This window comes from Pogoniulus pusillus, chromosome 31 (assembly GCF_015220805.1).
Source record: "Pogoniulus pusillus isolate bPogPus1 chromosome 31, bPogPus1.pri, whole genome shotgun sequence".
In the NCBI taxonomy this organism is placed as follows: Eukaryota; Metazoa; Chordata; class Aves; order Piciformes; family Lybiidae; genus Pogoniulus; species Pogoniulus pusillus.
In genome coordinates, this window is record NC_087294.1 from 1,289,199 (window position 1) to 1,304,332 (window position 15,134).

General features: G+C 41.7%; 1 protein-coding gene across 17 annotated transcripts in view; it reads right to left on the bottom strand.

Moving 5' to 3' along the window:
• SYNE1 (spectrin repeat containing nuclear envelope protein 1) overlaps nucleotides 1-15,134 on the bottom strand; it is a 365,857-nt gene that overhangs the window by 177,967 nt on the left and 172,756 nt on the right. For 16 of the 17 annotated variants that reach the window (XM_064169493.1, XM_064169494.1, XM_064169498.1 and 13 more), the window contains 9 exons: nucleotides 14,138-14,293; nucleotides 12,124-12,415; nucleotides 11,227-11,399; nucleotides 9,086-9,395; nucleotides 8,141-8,305; nucleotides 6,534-6,890; nucleotides 3,121-3,257; nucleotides 2,077-2,254; nucleotides 1,362-1,544 (listed from right to left, as the gene is read on the bottom strand). In XM_064169493.1, coding sequence (XP_064025563.1) covers nucleotides 1,362-1,544; nucleotides 2,077-2,254; nucleotides 3,121-3,257; nucleotides 6,534-6,890; nucleotides 8,141-8,305; nucleotides 9,086-9,395; nucleotides 11,227-11,399; nucleotides 12,124-12,415; nucleotides 14,138-14,293 — 1,951 coding nt within the window. Of the gene's footprint in view, nucleotides 1-1,361; nucleotides 1,545-2,076; nucleotides 2,255-3,120; nucleotides 3,258-6,533; nucleotides 6,891-8,140; nucleotides 8,306-9,085; nucleotides 9,396-11,226; nucleotides 11,400-12,123; nucleotides 12,416-14,137; nucleotides 14,294-15,134 lie in introns of those variants that run through there. The other variant, XM_064169505.1, reaches the window with a different exon arrangement.

The following is a 15,134-nucleotide window of genomic DNA, read 5'->3' on the forward strand; positions in this document are numbered from 1 at the left end:
CTAGGGTAGCTTGCACAGGAGCGCCTTCAGGAGGGTTTGAAAGTCTCCAGAAAAGGAGACTCCACAACTTCTCTGGGCAGCCCATTCCAGTGCTCCATCACCCTCACTGTAAAAAAGTTCCTCCTCATGTTGAGGTGAAACCTTCTATGTTCCAATTTGTAGCCATTGCTCCTTGTCTTACTGCTGCTGACCACCAAAAAGAGATTGTCCCCATCCACTTGACACTCACCCTTCAAGTATTTGTATACATTGATCCGATCTCCCCTCAGTCTTCTCCAAACTATACAGCCTCAGGTCTCTCAAGTCTCTCTTTGTAGGGGAGACGCTCAAGTGCCCAAATCATCCTCATGCCTCCCCAATGTACTCTTTACAGCAGGTTCCTGTCTCTCTTGAACTGGGGAACCCAAAACTGAACACAGTATTCCGGGTGTGGTCCCACCAGGGCAGAGCAGAGGGGGAAAAGAACCTCCCTAAACCTGTTGGCCACACTTTTCCTTATGCACCCCAGGATGCCACTGGCTCTCCTGGCCACAAGGGCACATTGCTGGCCCGTGCAGAGCTTGCTGTCCACCAGGACTCCAAGGTCTTTCTCCACGGAACTGCCTTCCAGCAGGGCAGCCTCCAACCTGTAGTGATGCCTGTTGTTACTCCTCCCCAGATGCAGAACCCTGCACTTGTCTTTGCTGAACTTCACATGGTTAGCCTCTGTCCAGCTCTCCAGCCTGTCCAGGTCTCATTGGATGGCAGCATAACCTGACAGGCTCTCAGCCACCCCTCAGTGTTGTATCATCAGCAAACTTGCTGAGGGTACACTCAATGCCCTCATCCAGGCCGTTGATAAAGATATTGAACAAAACTGGACCCAGTACTGATCCCTGGGAAACACCACTGGCTTCAGACCTCCAACTTGATTCTATGGCATTGATTACATTTCACCAGTCTGCAATATCAGAGGCAGCATTTGCCCACTGTACTGGGACTACTGAATCAGCAACAGTGTCAAAAATCTGTGGGGTAAGAGTCCTTAAAACAGATAATGTGTTTTAGCAATACAACACATTTGATGAGACTCAGGTTAACAAATTTGAGCAAATGCTGCACTTGCTATGTGCAGTTACTCTGAACAACTCTGAACACCCTTTTGCATGAAACACTCCAGTTAAAGTGAAATTGGGTTATAAAAATACATGTAAACAAAAGCAAAATGTAAGCAGACTCGTAAGACTTCTTCAAAACAGCTGTTCATTAGTTCTGTCACATACTAAGTACTTAGAGCTATATATGAAATCTAAACTGTGCTGCTTGAAGCAAGAAGTAAAGAAGTTAAGGTCCTATCTTTCCCTGCCATGATTTTTCAATACCTCCAGTGCAGATTCCTTTTGGTGGAGGGTGGTGAGAAAATTTTTCCAGTCTTCCTTAGCAGCAGCTGATTTGTCCTGGATAACTTTAGCCTTTTCTTTCAGTAAAATGGAGCATAGCAGCTCTCCTTTGGATGTTACCACATTTACTTTTTGTTGTCCGTTCTCACTTTCTGCTAAGAATTCCTAAAAATAGTAGTAAAAGAAGCAGAATGGTGAACTTTGGTTCCCAGCAAAGGTCAATGGCAAGCTCCCACACTGATTAATATGTGTAAGAGTTTATTGTTTCTGCCTGTTAAGAAGATGCTAACTCAGCTGTTTGTACATTCTGTTTTAAAACTGTTCGTATTTACGGGATTTAGGGACACAGTTACTTAATACAGAAGAGCCATGTGTGTCTAAATGATGCACAGATACAGCCACTGGTATGACCTATATATTCTGCATTTTATGAGACAATTAGTGATCACTTTCTTGGCTACCACATTTCTTTAAGTCTCCATAGTGCAGAAAACCATAGAGGTTTTTTTTCAGGGACTCAATATCCTGGCACAGGTAACAGCAGGAGCTGGAGGTGACTCTGAGGCATACGCAGGCCCTGGACTTCCATCAAGAATGTAGGACAATGATAACATTAACAAAAACCAGCAACTGACCAAACAATTCAGTCTGAGCTCTATAAGAAACTGGTTGAGTTTCCCTTAGACTAGTATTTTACCTGTATTTTCTGCAGACTTGCTGAAACTTCACCGATATTCTGAGGCACATCAAAGCACTTGGCTGTAGTTACTTTTGCGCTGACCAGCCACTGCTGGAAGTCCCTGAACGCTGTCCGAAATCTTTGCTGCAGGATCTGCTCTTTGCTCTGACATCCCTTTGAAGCTTGCAGGCAGAGGCTGGGTTTATCACATCAGGGAAGCGAAGAATGAGAGACAGAGGGAGAGAAGGCAGGCAGCAGTCTGTTAGGTGACAATGTTATTACTTAGCACATGAAAGTGCTAAGCGCAGTTAGGTTAACCTGTACTCCTCCTACCAAAGCTAAGCACTTAACTGAGGGACCAGGAAAGTCAATTGAAGCTTTCACTTCCTCAAAAGTGAAGCATGTAAATGGGGATGTAACCATCACAAATATAACAGGTATAAGTGTTTCTGTGGAATGATTCAGAGCATCTAAGCACAAATAGTTTCTGCAAGCTCCTTTCTCTAAGCACAGGACACAGAACTGTAGCAATTACTTCTGTGGCTCTCTTAAATTGAGTGTTCAAAGGGCTCAATCTGGGTTCTCTCACCCTTCTTCTGCAGCTACAGAAGCAAAAAATTACAACCCCCAGCAAGAAACAGTCTTGTGTCTGAAATGCAAGTGTCACACTCTCAAGTAAATCAGCAAGTTAATGCTAGCTGCTTTGTTTCAAGGAACTTTCAAGTCAAATAAGAGTAAACTGAAGGACAAAATGAATAAAAATATCCTAAATAGCTGGTCTAGCTTGTTCCTCCTTCAAGTAAGCCACGGTGCTACCTCAGTTTCTCACAGCTCCGTTTGCAGTGGGTTAGGTGTGGAGATATATTAGGTTCATCTGAGTTTGGTAACACAGAACAAAACTCAAATTACTACTTTTTTTACAACATCTGTTCATGTGAAGATGAAAATATTGGTCCTAACTGTTGTATGCCTCTGTTTCTAATTCCAACATTCTAATCAACTGTTCCCTAAAAGCAGTGCCCCCCCCAGGATTGGTGAACTATAAACAAGACAAATGTGTACCTGTTGTACTCCTTAATCAACCCTGAAACTTTTGAAGAATGAGTACTCAGGTCTCTGGTAAATCTACAAAGATCATTTAACTGAGTTTTGATCTCATCTGTTATATATTCAGACTTTACCAGAGCATCCAATGTTTCCTGTGGAAAAACAAACAAACAAACAAATAAACAACGTTGGTGAACACAATTAAAAATCTTTGGAACAAAAATGTATCATCATTTAAATTCAACTTTATTTATGATCTGTACACGTTCACTTTCAAGAGTATTTTAGCAGTCAGACCTACAGAAGTTTATTTGGAATTAAGATCTTCTATAGGTAAAATTTCTGGAAGCCTCAACTTTCTTAGCTCCAAGTGTTCTCAAACAGCAGTTTAAGCTACAAGCTTCACTTTAAGAAATGAGCTGTGGTACTGTCAGTTAGCTATGTGCATATAAACATTTATAAGATTAGGGAATAGCAAATGGTGTATGTTTCTATCAATATAATTAGCCTATTGGCTTAAGTTTAGCATGCTTATAAAAACTGGTTTGAGCTGGATCCAGAACGTTTAGTTTATGTACAAAGCTTTCAACAGCTTCAACTCTTTCACAGAGGACTTCATAATGTAAAAGTACAGCTGCTCACAGTCCTGTGAGAGTGAATGAGTTACTGTCTGCCATTGCTGCACTGGAAAGGCTCTTGCCTTGGAGACAGCCAAGCCAACAATAGGAAAAATGCTTTTGTTGGCTTAGCTTACGTCAGTGAGAAAAGCGTGATAACCAGTCCTTGTTGATGTCCACAGCATCTCCACTGCAGAATCCTGTCAGCTACTCCAGCACAATAAGCAGTGCAGATTTGGCTCCTCATCTCACTAGAAATTAAATTCTTCAACCATTTGCCTTAACCAGGGAGAAGAAAAATTAGCTAGTTATGCTCATCATGGCAGAGGTGCTAAAATGCAGAGGGGCCTGAGTGTTTGCACATACAGATTAGTTCAACTAAAACTAAGTGCCAGTCTGGAAGACATTTACAATATACACTTAAAAAACTGATCATATGAAAATGAAGACAGATTTGAACAGGGACATGGAACTTCAGGGACTTCCCACTACGTTTATAAATATATATTTTTAAAGGATGATTCAACATATAAATAGTTTACAGTTTATCATCATCTATCAGCACAAAACTGGCCGTGCAGGAAAGGTTCAAATGATATACATGAAAATATATGCAGAAGGGTTAAAAAAAAAAAAATCACAATCCACATTGCAGAGCTAAATTCACTCACTAAGCACATTTTTCACTGTAAAGTGCTATTTACATTATTCATGCTCATAGGGACTTTTATCCTCTTCAAGTCAGCCATACACCAGGAATCTTGCCAACCTTAACTAAAAGACACTTGAAATAGTCCATCAGTTTGTTTCAATGCCATTTAAAGTAGCATTTGAATTCAGTAATTACGTAATAACAATGATACTTACTAAAAAATGTAAACAAACTACTTTTTGTTTATCTTATTTGATGCTAAACTACACAGAGGGCTTGTCTTGCTAGTATTAAGAATAACACAATGGCCAGTACTCAAACACATGATGTCACAAACTGCATAGGGCAGGAATCACCACAATGCAATGTAAGAGCTGTTGGCTGGGGGTTTTGTTTGTTTGTTTTCCTAAAGAAAAAGTGTCCTAAGAGTAGCACAGAGTTAGAATTGCCTGTTGTCAAGAAAATGATTCAGTTTCAAATGGTCAAACCCAGTGACTACTAAAAGATTATTCTGATAACAAGTAGGCATAACCCATGAACAAACAGGGACATGAACTTGGAGGAAGATGTTTTTTCCTTACAGAAACACTTGATAGCATTGTTGCAGCCACTTGAATTTAACTTTGACTCTGACAATTACCAAAAAATAAGCTCTTAAACTTCCCATACCTAAAGGAACAGATCTTGACTATAACAGGATAACTGAATGTGCTTGCAAATTCTCAGAATTAGGAAATAGCATTTTTAATCTGTGGCCTTGGCTTACATGGCAACAGAGTCACTATGAAACAATAGAAATGGAAAGCTGCAGTGCTATTTTACAATAGGACCTATCCCTGGGGTCCAGAAATGGAAGGATTACTGTTACACCCCCTCTAACCATGAATAAAATTACATAGTAAGGCTGTGAATAGTCAGTCTTGAGATTCCCCTGTATATTCCTTCCCCATTAGCCCAAGTTTACAGCTGTCTAAAGTGTTACCTACAGCTACAGAACACAGAGAGTATTATATATACTATTAACAAATGCAATATCCTTTGAATTTAGTACTTCTCCACCTATAAATTAAAACATGTATGGTAATTGTCACTGTATGTTGATTATATGTCTTCCTTTCCTTTTTAGAAACATATGGACATGTAAGATTTTGCCTATTTGTTCCCTCATCTGCATCCTGTCAGCTTTATCACACCTACAGACACAAACCAGCACTCAAGCAAGCAGGTTCCAGAAATCCGTGTGAGGGAATTCTGTGAAAGAGGAAGCCACAGAAATGACTTGGCACAGGCACTGGAGGGGGAGAGTTGCAATTTCAGTTCAAAGAGAAAGTGTTCTGGGTATCTTTTTAGTGATTCTGCACTCCACGGGTCAGAAACCAGGCCCTACTCACCTTTATGCCTGTACTAAAACTGCTTCATTGCTACGCTACTCTCAAAGGGAAAGACATTTTTCCTCAACCCCTGTGGTCCACAGTAGTCAGGATAGATAAAAACCTACATCTTGATTGTCCTGACTATCCATGTATAAATGTGTGTGATACATACATGTCCTTCCCATCCCCCCCCCCACTCTGGAAGGCAATCGGGAACAGAAACAACCTTTCACTTCTCTGCATTCCGTTGCATTCTATCGCAAAGCACTGGCTCTCAGCCTAGGTTCCTTGAATACTGGACAAGATCTCAACCTAGATCACGGGAAGTTTGTTTCGAGAAATGAAACGTATAAGCATAGTAAGCTCTTGATGAACTATGAGGAAGAAACGTTTCCAGCTACCGCTTGGCCTGTAGGAAATGCATGACACTTCTCCGATCAAGTACTACTTTGGTTTGAAACATGGAGCAACTTGCAAAAGAAGTTCAGAGCTGGTGTGCTAGTTGCTTCATCTTCTTAGGGCAAGCCTTGTTTAACATCTGAGCTCCTGGCAGCATGAGCTAAGCCTCGCACTGCAGACATCAAGGAGAGCAATGTCTGCAAGGACTGACTGCTACAGTTACAGTTACAAAAAGAGTTTGGGAAGTTGAGATTTTCATAGAAGTATTCTTTCCCAAGTATATTTTGTTCATTTGTCCTTGTCAGCCCCGCTTGGCAGAAGTTTTCTGCGCACAGTAACCGCACATTTACAACCGAAAAGATGCTAGGAAAGGAGAGGTGATCTTACTTTTTCCTTGCGCCAGCTTTCCACGACTTCGGCGTCGGTATGTCGGCTGTCGGCGGGAGCCAGGCTCTGCGACCAGGCGGCCAGCTGCCCTCCGAACCGCTGCACGGCCTCCTCCAGCTGCGCGACCTGCGCCGCGAACTCCTGCTCCGAGAGGGCCATCTGGCTGAGCACATCCCGCAGGCTGCTCTGGCTGCGGAAGACGCTCTCTTCCCACTGCTTCCAGTCCGACCGCAGGGCCTGCATCTCGGCGGCCAGCAGCTGGCACCCGCTGCTAGTCGTACTGCGTTCCGCGGCCGGGGCCAGCGACTCCACTCGGCCGAGGCGGCCCGCCCCGATCTGGCGGGACTCCACCAGCTCCTGCAAGACGACGTCGCCACGGTAACCCGCAGAGCCGCCCCCGCTGGGGAGGGGAGCGGGGGGCCGCAGCCCCGGCTTAGCGCACCGCGGGGCGGGGGCAGCGCAGCGCCGAGCAGCGGCTGCGGCGCCTCCTCCCCGCCAGCCGAGCTGCCAACCGCGGCCGGAGGAGGGCTAAGAATAAAAGTGTGCGGGCTTTACAGCGATTCTGAAACTGCCATGATCTCAGGGAGACACGGCCTCTGCTAGGTACTTAAAATACTGCCTAGGTTAACGTGGAAAACGGTTAACTCTGCTGCCATCTTTTACGAAAGAAACGCTGCTAGGTAGCTGCTCGTAGTCGGTTTAAGAACACAGCTATGTTGCTCAGAAAAAGTATTTTACAACCTACTCATGATCTGTGATGTGCCATAATTGGTTGCACATGCCTTCCCCCCAGAAGTTAATTCCTTCCCCAGTGTCCTATTTCAATCTCACACATACCACAAGGAAATCTGGAGAGTTCTCACTTTAAGAAGCTGTCGAATATAAATATAATCCCCAAAAACTGCATTTCACAGTAGTGCTATTTATTCTTGTTAGTCTTACTAGCTAGAAACTATCTCCTTCCTTTCCATTTTTATCCATGAGGAGTTTGAGCACAAAGGAAACTGAAAACTATCTGAGTGTATGTTTGAACTCAGATATCTTGAATCTTCAGCTAGTAATCTGTTTACTACTGGCACACTCATGTTTGGGACCAGAGTAAGCTGTTGCTGGTATTATGATTCTATGATTCCACCTGAATGTAGCCATCAGGCACGAGCAAACCGTGTGGTGTGCTTTAACTCCGCATTCAGGAACGTGTACCTTGCTTCAGTACTCAAATGCCTAGGAACGGCTGCTAGGGTACGGAGAGCACACACAGAGAGGCAACTCATACACTTCTGCAGGTTTGGGGAGAACAGTCCTTGCGCTGCTTTATGCATCTCCATTGCACACAAATCAGAGAAGATTTTTTCTGTCTTTGACTCAGCTTCCCTCCTGCAGAAAGCATACTCGGGAGTGAGGACAGAGCAACGGTCAGTGCTCAGCTAAACTACACTCTCTGGTGCCACTGGGCTTCCGCTCTTGCAAATTGCTTCCATGTGTGCCGTGACTAACTCAGGTCTGACTGTGCCGTTGCACGAGTTTAATACGGGTTCTGGTTCTGGCCTATGTTAGAGGATAGGGTCCGAACTGAAGATGAGATTATGAACCCTAATTTAACTTACATTGATTTTGGCCAGCTTTTTCTGTATGGTGGATGTATCTCCAGATGCATCTGACCAGCGGTGCAGCTCTTCCTTTGCTGAATGAAGCCAGTCTGTGAATTCATGCACAGCATCAAGATAGAGCAAATGATCCTTCACAATATCTTCCACTTTCCTCATTTTCTCCTATCATTCAGATGGGATGGGAAAAAAAAGGATAAAGAAATACCATTACAGTGTTTAAATGCTGTTCTGGCATTAAGCATGTAGTGGCACAGAGTGCTGGTTGAAATGTAAAGCATGCATGTGAATGCTAAATAGAACACAGCTTACAGCAGCAGAACACACACTGCACAAGATTTGGTTTAAGTTGGTCTGGACTGGCACATTCTGCTGGAACAAAGCTGAAAAAATATCTGAAAATCTATGCAAAAATGTGGTTTAACAAATCATTAAACAAAAAATGTATCCTTTAATAGGTATCAAAGCAGCAGCTGTGCAAATCTGACACAGTAATCCAAATACACCCTAGAGAGTCTTGCAAATCACCCATGAGTCCTCTCAGGGAGCAGAACACTGCCAGAAACACCAAGAATTTAGAACCACCAAGTATCTGTAAATGCTAAGCAGAATCATAGAGATATCCCATACAAAGCCCACAGAGGAAGACTTTGGCTGTCCAAAAGTGCAAAGGTTCTTAGGGTGCTCAGTCCAATTTTAATCGTCAGATCAGACCAGACCTTGCAGCCCTGGAGGGCAACTTCATGGCTCATGCTTAGCTTTTCAGTAAGTTTAAAATGGGGCCACTCTACCTTACAATGAAAAGGTGGAATAGTGTAGTGGTTAAGATTTGCCTTTGACCTGAATGAGTAGATTGTGTTATACTCTTGTGAGCTAACACTCATGAATGTGCGGACGTCTAAACATTCTGCTCACTTGAAATAGACATCTTTGCCTTCATCTTACCTTGGCTACAGTTGTGATGTCTCTAAATTGTGTTTTCAGTTCTTCTTGAGCTGCTTCTCCAAAAGAATCATCTTCAGTCTTTTCATACAGTTCCACAGCCTTTTCAATGAGTTGCTCTAAATCACCAGAGTGATCCTCTATCTCAGAAACAATAGCCTGGAAGTGGTCCAGCTGAGCAAACTTCTCCTTCAGACCAATCTGTGGTTCTAAAGGCTGTTTCACTTTGTGATCCAGTTTGTCTAACCACTGCTGCAGCTGGTTTTTCCTTTCCAAATATTCATTCCACTGGCTAATGACAGACTCTAGGAAGCTTATGTTAAAAGAAACATATACAGTACAGATAAGAACTTCTGAAAAAAATACTGTGCTTTTGCCTTACCTGTTACAATGTCTACAGCCATGTATAACTTGTTCAGATTATTCTTTTTCCTCCATCTTACTTTAGTTTTCTAAGGCAACTTACATCCAAGCTATTTGAGAATTTCCATGTCCTTTTGGCTGCTGCCTATGGCCTAATGCAGCTGCTTCCCTATTACAGATTTCATGAGCAATCTATCTCAGGCTACTGAAAGGCTCATTTCAGTGTCTCTTCAGTGGAGTAAAACACAGAGCATTACTGGAGATCTTTATGATCAGAGTAATCAAATGTACAGCAGCATATGAAATTACTGACAATCAGGAGATGTTCTGACAAGTTTTGGAAGAAAAAAGATCAGTTACTTGCAATTTATAATATTCTCTTTTATATTACTCCTACTAGCAGATTGCTTTGGGATTTGTGCTGAGGGATGTAATGCTCATTCCAGTGGACTCTATTACCATTTTCTACATATAACTGTATTACTATTTTGGAATAAGAAGTAAAGTGAAATTGAAAACCTCCAATTTTCCTGTATCATGTTTCCCATCATTGACAGCTCATTTTTAGGTCCCAGACATCCTAGCACTCATATTATCTACAATACAGATCTATGACCTTTCTGATGCAGATCTGTGGGTTTTTTGATGCAGAGAAGGTTTTGTTTTCACTAGAAAACTAAGGATTTACAATCACATAGAAGTTCACTAGAGGCCCATTTCCATCTCATAATGAAACATACAGATGAAAGCAACCAGGGAGAGGCAGCAGCTATTTGGATGACAAGATTTAAATGTCAGATATTATTAAAATAAATTTTAAGCAGATGGATTTTGATGATGAAAATAATGCTTTACCCAGGAAGGAGAAATCAGATATACAAATAAAATCTGGGGATAGCAGTCCTAGTACTGTGGAAAAGGGTACACAAGCTAACAAAATGCAACAATATGATATGGTTGGAAAGAAAGGAAGATCTCACTCTGGACTGGATTAATAAGTGTACAAATGAAATAGAAAACATCGATACTCTGTTCAGAACTAACAAGGACTCAAATACATTAAGGTGTCAGCCTACTTTTGGTTACTATCTATTAAGGAAAATGCAGACAAAGTAGTGATAGCCTGCAACCTACTGGAAAAGAAACAAGGATGAAAGAGTTTCGGGAAGCACTAATACTGAGAATCTGAGAAACATTGTTCTGCCTAGAACAAGAGATGGTAGAAGTCTTCAACACATAAACATTCTCACGTAGGTAATAGGAAAACACTTCCATTTCTACAAGGGTTAGGACGAGAAGGAATCGGCTTAATTTGCAAGAAATGTTATTTACAGTGGATATTAGTGTGGGGTTTTGTTGGTCTGTTTGTTAATTAAAACAAAGCTAAAACCCAACAACAAAAACCATAAGGAAAGACAGAACTGAGACTATTTCCTAGAGAGTTGTAAGGAGAAAGTAGGTATCTGTTATGTGCTCTTTGTTCTGCCCAAGTACATGTTCAAGAACTCAGAAAGCCCTTTCTAGCTTTTTCTCTGTAGGACCTTGTATGATTTCTATTTATTTTTAAATTACCATTAATTACTAATGCATTAAATGTGATTAAACTAATCAGTTAATCTTTTGACAGAACTACATCTTTTTTTTCGGGCAGTTTTTGCTTCTCTCCAATGATTCAACTCTCCTCTCACATAGCCGGTAATAAATGAGTGGACTTCTAGGGAAGGTACCACGCTGTAAGCAAAGCTGGAAGGGCCTGACTTGTGTTTTCTAGGGAGCTTTACCTCTGCCAGTTCACTGAAGTGCTGATGATGTCATTCCATACATCCTTCACTGTCTGAAGCTCGGCTTGTATCATCTTTTGTCCTTCCTCATTGCTACTTCGAAGTGCTTGCTCTCCTTTGCCAATGGCCATGTTCAGCTTAACTTCACCATCACCTTTGAGTAAGAGTATTTCCTGTGAGGTGAAAGAAGTCAAAGTATCAAATGCAAACTGCTAAGTGGTAAAAGCTGTTTTTCTTTCAACAGTGGGCATTACCTTCTCTGAGCTTATTTATCCTTGACAGCCATGCACAATGTGAATTCCTAGACACCTTTTCTTCTAAATCCCCATCCTTTCCTCTGTCCAAGTGACCCAGCAGTTCTTCCCACAGCTATACAGGTATCTAACTGCATTGGTGATGCTAAACTTTTGCTCACATTGCAGTAGATAATGAGTAGGGCATGCACTGCACAGAAAGACAGCATCACACTGCTTGAAGAAAGTTCATGGTGGGATCTCCTACTCCTGAAGACCTCTTGTGACAGATATGTCACAGCCTGTCTGTGTCAGTTATTCCAAGGCTTCCTCTTCATTAGAAAGCTTTTCTGGGCCTGAATACATGTTTTCATCATTCATTATTCTTTATTAAATGTAATACCTGGCATCTGTCTCCATTAATCTTCTTCCTGTTTTTTCATATCACAGTACCACAGTATCACAGTATTATCAGGGTTGGAAGAGACCTCACAGATCATCAAGTCCAACCCTTGCACCTCCCAATTTGTCAAGACCATCTTAAATTTTAATCCTTTCCTTCACAACCATAGAAAGAATGAAATGTAGACATACTCTTTTTCCACTGATGTGGTTCACATTCAACATTAATCGATGTATAATTTCTACGTGTATCCTTCTTTACCTGAATTTGTGTCAGTCGTCTCTCCAGTGTGGCTTTGCTACCAACAGTGCTCTCTGATGATGCCAATTTATCTTGGACCTCTTTCACCCATGACCACATACTCTGCAATGCTTCCTCCAAAGTGAGATGGTCTTGGAGTGCAAGTTGGCATGTGCGCAGCTTCTCCTTGACAGTTTTGACTATGCTTTGATAGCTGGTGAGATGCTGAGAAGCCAGGCGCACTTCCCTCCCTGCTCCATGGCCTGCTTCATGTAACGCTTGTGCCATTTCAGACAGCTTATCAAAAGATTCCCTGAAAGAAAATGTTGAGACTGGAAATCAGTTTTGGAAAGCATGTAATGTTGTAACAACTATCAGAGATTTTGCAGATTGCTGACAAAATTACCCACTTGTGATGGTTTGGGTGTTCCCTGCCCCCCCACACTTTAGAAATCACCCAGACTAGACTCAGCTGGCTCTGGGAATTGAATGAAGCTTATATTTACAGCTGGCACAATATACAAGCAGATAGTTACAGGATATACAGTTATAGACAGAAACAGACAAGGGAAAAGGTAATACAGAAACACAACTCCCCTCCCAGAAACCTGAGTCCCCAGGAGGGGCTCTCAACCACCCCTGCACCTTCCCCCTACCCCTCTCAACCTTACCCCAGTCCCAAGGAAGAATGGAGGTTCGGCCAGAGGGTTACAAAGCAAAGTGGGTTAGCCCAAAATGGAAGGTGAGGTTAGAGAGATGCAGCTCAGCCAGCAGCCCCAGCAAGAGTGGTGCTGAGTGTGTTATCTATGTTTTGACTTATATTTTTATACATCTCAGCAAGCCTATGAGTGAAGCAGACATCACCATTGTTTTCCTTTTACAGCCTGTAATCTAGTCCTTCTCACCAAAACATTCTAGCTAGCTTCAAACTAGCACACCACTCCACCAATGATAGAGTTCATAGTTGCCAGGAGAAATAGGAGAGACTGAAAGGAAAACAGTGTGTACTGATTAATATGTTTACCTGTGTACAGTGCCATTCTTTGCAGGTTTTGGTGCTCGGTGATCACAATGAAATGTCTGTGTTGCACATTTAAATTAAAAGCCAACTCAATTTTCTTTTTGGCTGCCACGCTTTGCAGTTCTATATGAGTTGCTACTTTTTTTGCACCTACCAAAGCTTCTGAGAAGTTTATAGAGTCTTTGGCAGGTACGATGGAAAGGTCAGACTGTTTGTCAGGAATTAGACAATGACTCTGGGATTCAAGGTAGGGGTCAGTAATGGGCATGAAAACTCTGGGTTTATAGCCTTAGTTAATCTCAGTCTGCTGGATCACCCTTGCTGTTAGCCTTTGACTACAGGGAATTCACATCAGCTCAAAATGCTGTGCATTAATCTCAAGGGGACAGGGAGTGTTTCCTTTTAGCATGCTGTAAGACTTGAACAACTGACTACTGTTTCAGTTCTATCTTCACCAACCTAGTAATAATAATACAGTTTTCAAAACCCCACTGTGTACTGCAAAAGGCAGCTACTGCAGTATCTATTGGTTAAGTCTGACTTGTAGAAGAGTTTTGGAGATGATGCAGATGTTATTTGAGCTCTTATAAAGTCAGCTATAAGGGAAAGGGGATTCTGCAACCTGGTGGGATCCGAGTGTTGTAGGACAGAAAGAAAGCAAACTGCATGCATTGAGAAGTGCCATTGTTACTAATGCTTTTAGGAGCAATGTTTATAAGATTTGTACAAGCAATGTTTTAGTTTATTTTTAAACTGTATTTTCAGTTTCCCTTTATTAATGAAGTAAGATAAGCTTTTCTTAATGACAGCTATAGCAACAGCAAATTTTGGAGTTGTCTTTAAATTCCAGTTTCCTTAAAACTGGAAGTATCTGAATTCAGCCTCCTTTTACAGAATACGTTGCAACACCTTTCTTGATCTTTCACAAACATGCTTTAATCCAACAGTTCAGACTCACCGTTGCTTTAGCAGAGGGAAAATTGAGAGTACTTGAGGAAATGTATTTCATAATACCTTGAATTCAGTAGCTCCTCCAGGAACTTCTCTGCTTTCTGCACCTCCTTTTTCTTCTCGGGAATAAGCTGTTTGCTCTCTCCTAATGCTTCCGTGCTTATTCTTTCCTCCATGTCACGTATCCACAGGCCAAGTTTCTTGTGCTGATCTTCAAAGCTACAGAACAGATAAAAACTGACTTAAAAATCTTTCTCAGGTAAAGTTAGTAAGAAGTTATCTCAGTTCCTTCAATCTCCACGAGGCCAGGAAAATAAAGCTACGCATCCGTTTCATGATTTGAGAATAAGAGTACTGCACAAACCATAATTCCACAGTGACTACTCATCTAAAAATATTCAGCAACTCTCTAAAACTGTTCAGCAAAATCACGGCAGAAAAGAAGCCTCAAAAATTTAAAGTGGCAGTGCACTCATTCAGTAACAGCAGACCAAGAGAAAGTCTTTTCCAAATCCTTTTAAATGTTTTAGTCTAAGATTAAAGCCTGGGTAAAAAATGGTACTGACAATAACAGTACCTGAAATGTGCCTTTAGTTTCTCCAGCAGAATGTAACTGGAATCTCAAGGAGTCAGAACTCAGCTCAACATGTTCGAGCCCTAAGCTTGAAAACATTCTGCATACACAAAGGCTTACTGTCTCACCTTGCTGTTTTATGCACTGTTGTCACATTAACTCTGCATTCAATTATCAACAGTTTTGTATGTAGTTACGCATTAAAGTATTTAAACTCCCCAAAATTCCATTTCCAAGTGATAATTTAAGTGTTTCCTTATTAAATCCTTAGGAAATATATCTACCTGGAATGGGACAGAACATATGCATGGCATGCAAAAAGCATACCATCTTCAAACTGAGCTTGAAGCAGAGCTTGAAGATTCATTACACCTTTTACTTCCAGGAATTTGCTTTTAAGTTACTGAGATCCCAGCTGCTGATTTGGGATTGCATGAGCAACACAGATCATCCATATGTATGATCTGGACCTTGTATGTTACCTCA